Source organism: Aplysia californica, unplaced genomic scaffold (assembly GCF_000002075.1).
Source record: "Aplysia californica isolate F4 #8 unplaced genomic scaffold, AplCal3.0 scaffold00658, whole genome shotgun sequence".
In the NCBI taxonomy this organism is placed as follows: domain Eukaryota; kingdom Metazoa; phylum Mollusca; class Gastropoda; order Aplysiida; family Aplysiidae; genus Aplysia; species Aplysia californica.
The window spans coordinates 163,402-166,263 of NW_004797928.1; the positions used below are offsets into that span (position 1 = coordinate 163,402).

A 2,862-nucleotide genomic window follows, 5' to 3' on the forward strand; every position below is an offset into this window, starting at 1 on the left:
CGCGACAAACAGAGAAGCAGCACCCGCTAAAACATTAATTTGACATGACCAATGACAAAGGTTCGAGCCTTGGTTCGGACAAGGATCTTTTGTTTCAGCTAATTTTGGAAAATGCATATAGTAGGGGCACTCCTTATTTTAAAAGGGAGTTCGTTCCCAAGGAGCGCTCGCTCCTAGTAGGTTTTGTAATTTTGTTTCGGGGTTCCAAGAATTAGATTGTCTCAGTGGCCGATCTAAGGGCTCTGCGTGGATGATATAAATCCAAGAATTCTTTTAGTTTTAGATGAATAGGTGCAGTATCAGTTTTACATTTAAAACAGAAAACAGCAGTCTTTGTATTTGAACCTTTCTTCTACTGGAAGCCAGTGTAGTTCTTTCAGAATTGGTGTTACGTGCGCTGATTTCTTTTGTTTCATTATCAATTTTGCTGTTAGATATCCTTGCGGGATGCCTTTGTGTATAATAAAAACAAATCATAATCATTTGTTTAGACGTGTTTACGAAAGAAAGCAAAAATATCAAAAAACAAAATTACAAGCTTTTATCACTACATTCATGCTGCATGGTCTTACATCCGTCCCTGGCTAGACGCTCAGAGCAGTTCATGTATAAGAAAGTATAGGTCCCTCGCCTTCCCTACAGCTATCTGAGCTTTTCTCACTCGTAACCTTACCGACCCGATGTGCTCACACACGCTTCTGTCTCTTTAATATTAGTAAATCCGAAAGTGATATTTCGCTAGGCGCATTTTGTTTTGAGAGTATAGATCTAGATCTAGACCTTCTAATTGTTTGCATCTCTCAAAATTTATTTCCCCATTCCAGTAGAGAGTGCCAATGACTTTTAGTTGATATCAAAGCACCGATCATTCCTTTCATCGAAAGGGTGCCGAACTAGTAGATATCTATAATTAATTAACATTCCGGCTGGTCAGTATCTTCTTCTTATTATGTTCGTACGATAAGAGAATAGGCCTATGGGTGGAAACCTTGCAATGCGGGTATGCCATTAATGTTTAGATGATAGGTTTCTTCTGCCTAGAGACAATGAGCCTTAAACAGGTGGAATCATTAATTGTCAATGGCATTTCCGACAATCCTCCGCGTCTCAGCGCCTTTTGATCGCAATTCAAGGAATAAATGGGACTTTTAAAAGTTCGAGTCACTAGAATAAATGTTGTAAATCTCCCTCCCCCCCCCCTTCCACGCTAAGAACCCCTGCTCTATCTGATGCTCAATCTCACCGGATAGGTCAAATGTGTAACGTAACCCTTTGACCATGATGTGTCCGAGCTGTTCAAGTGACCTCCCTCTGTTCCTTTGTCTACTGGTGTTGCTCCGGGCTGCGGTATTCAGGATGATAATTCTGCCTGAGGTTTACGTGCACAAGTCGATATCACTTTACATTACACCAGAACTTTTCAGAATGTCCCTGCTGATACGTTTAAACACCTTATTGACTTACCTCTGCCTTTTCTTGTACGTGTACCACATTCCCTTTCTGTCTAGCCAAATGACGAACAACCACGGCTTCCGCAGATTTCAATCTCCAAAACTGGGAATAATCCAGGCAGGAACTTATGCCAGGTCATCCCTACTTGCTTGCTGTAGTTCGTGTCTCTCGCGACACTGGAGTGCTTACTTCATTTTCAACAAAAAGGCGGGCACGTGTACGTGCGCTGCATCGCTCAATAACGAGGGGACCCCACCAACGGGACTAGACAATTTCTACGCCCACACGAAGAATAGCCAGTGTGACGTTAGTTCTGGGTTTAACGTTTTCCTGTACAAAAATGTAGCAGTTTGTCTGCTTGTAGTGACGGATAAAAAATTGTACAGTGATGCCGAGCTATCCTGTATGAATTTCATCAACGGACGACTGTTTGCTACAGATTCGAAGGACAAGCTACAACTCCTCAAGAGAGTTTCCAGTATCCCAGACAACCATGCACCTCGTGGTTTCTGGGTAGGGCTGGATGATCGGCTTGTGGAAAATCAGTTTGTGTGGGCTCATGGTCGAAACGCAACGCAAACGGAAATAGGTACCCTGTTCGAGGAGGGAGAGCCAAACAATAAGCTAAATGAAGATTGCGTTCTCTTCAATACAGACCATTTCTCACTACTCGACATTCCGTGCTTTTTAAGTAGAAGTTATGTCTGTGAAACACCCTTACATGTTTAGACTACGTTAATTTGTTCATGCTTCTAATCCACTGTGACAACAAGGAGGAAACTGGATTTTAAACCGGCGAATGAGTGTACGATGATAATGACCATATATTGCTCCACCTTCGATACAAACATGGTCATATTGAGGGGTTGTGTTTGTGTGTGGGGGGGGGGGGGGAGTTTGATCCTGCCTGTCGAACAAACCCGAGTTGAGCGGGATACAGCATCCAAGCAGAGAAGTGGAGAATTATAAAACAGACTTCCTCTTGAGGGAATCTCGCCGATGAGTTTTTCCTTTGTACTGTAGTTCTGCCAACCCTTCTATATGGCTCTGTGAATGCTGGACAATCACTAAAGACAGGGAAAAAGAAACAGAAGTAACAGAAATGTGGTTTCTTAGGAGACTGCTAAGAATATCGTGGAAGGAAAAGAAATCAAATGAGGTAGTGCTTGATGAAACCCACGTGGGACGCTCACGGTTAAAAACCACCAGGAAACGACAAATGCAGTTTTAAGGACACCTGAATAGACATAAGGGTCTTGAACATCTAACTCTCAGTGGCAAGACTGAGGGCAAGCGAGGCAGGGGTAGGCCGAGGGCAACCTACTTGGGGAACTTGAACAAGTGGGTGACAGGGAAAGATCAGGAAAACATAGCTTTTTTTCTTCTTTTTTTTTAAGAGCATCCGCGCAA

The 2,862-nt window shown here is 42.9% G+C and overlaps 1 protein-coding gene across 1 annotated transcript; it reads left to right on the forward strand.

Moving 5' to 3' along the window:
- Positions 1 to 831: 831 nt before the first annotated feature.
- On the forward strand, positions 832 to 2,544 carry LOC106013103. The gene has a single exon (XM_013087917.2). The coding sequence runs from the start codon at positions 1,279 to 1,281 to the stop codon at positions 2,179 to 2,181; it is 903 nt and encodes a 300-aa protein (XP_012943371.1). The 5' UTR covers positions 832 to 1,278; the 3' UTR covers positions 2,182 to 2,544.
- The last annotated feature ends 318 nt before the right edge of the window (positions 2,545 to 2,862 follow it).

What these genes read in the sequence shown, in the direction of transcription:
- LOC106013103 (XM_013087917.2), top strand. Translation starts at nt 1,279, where the DNA reads ATGATGTGTCCGAGCTGTTCAAGTGACCTCCCTCTGTTCCTTTGTCTA.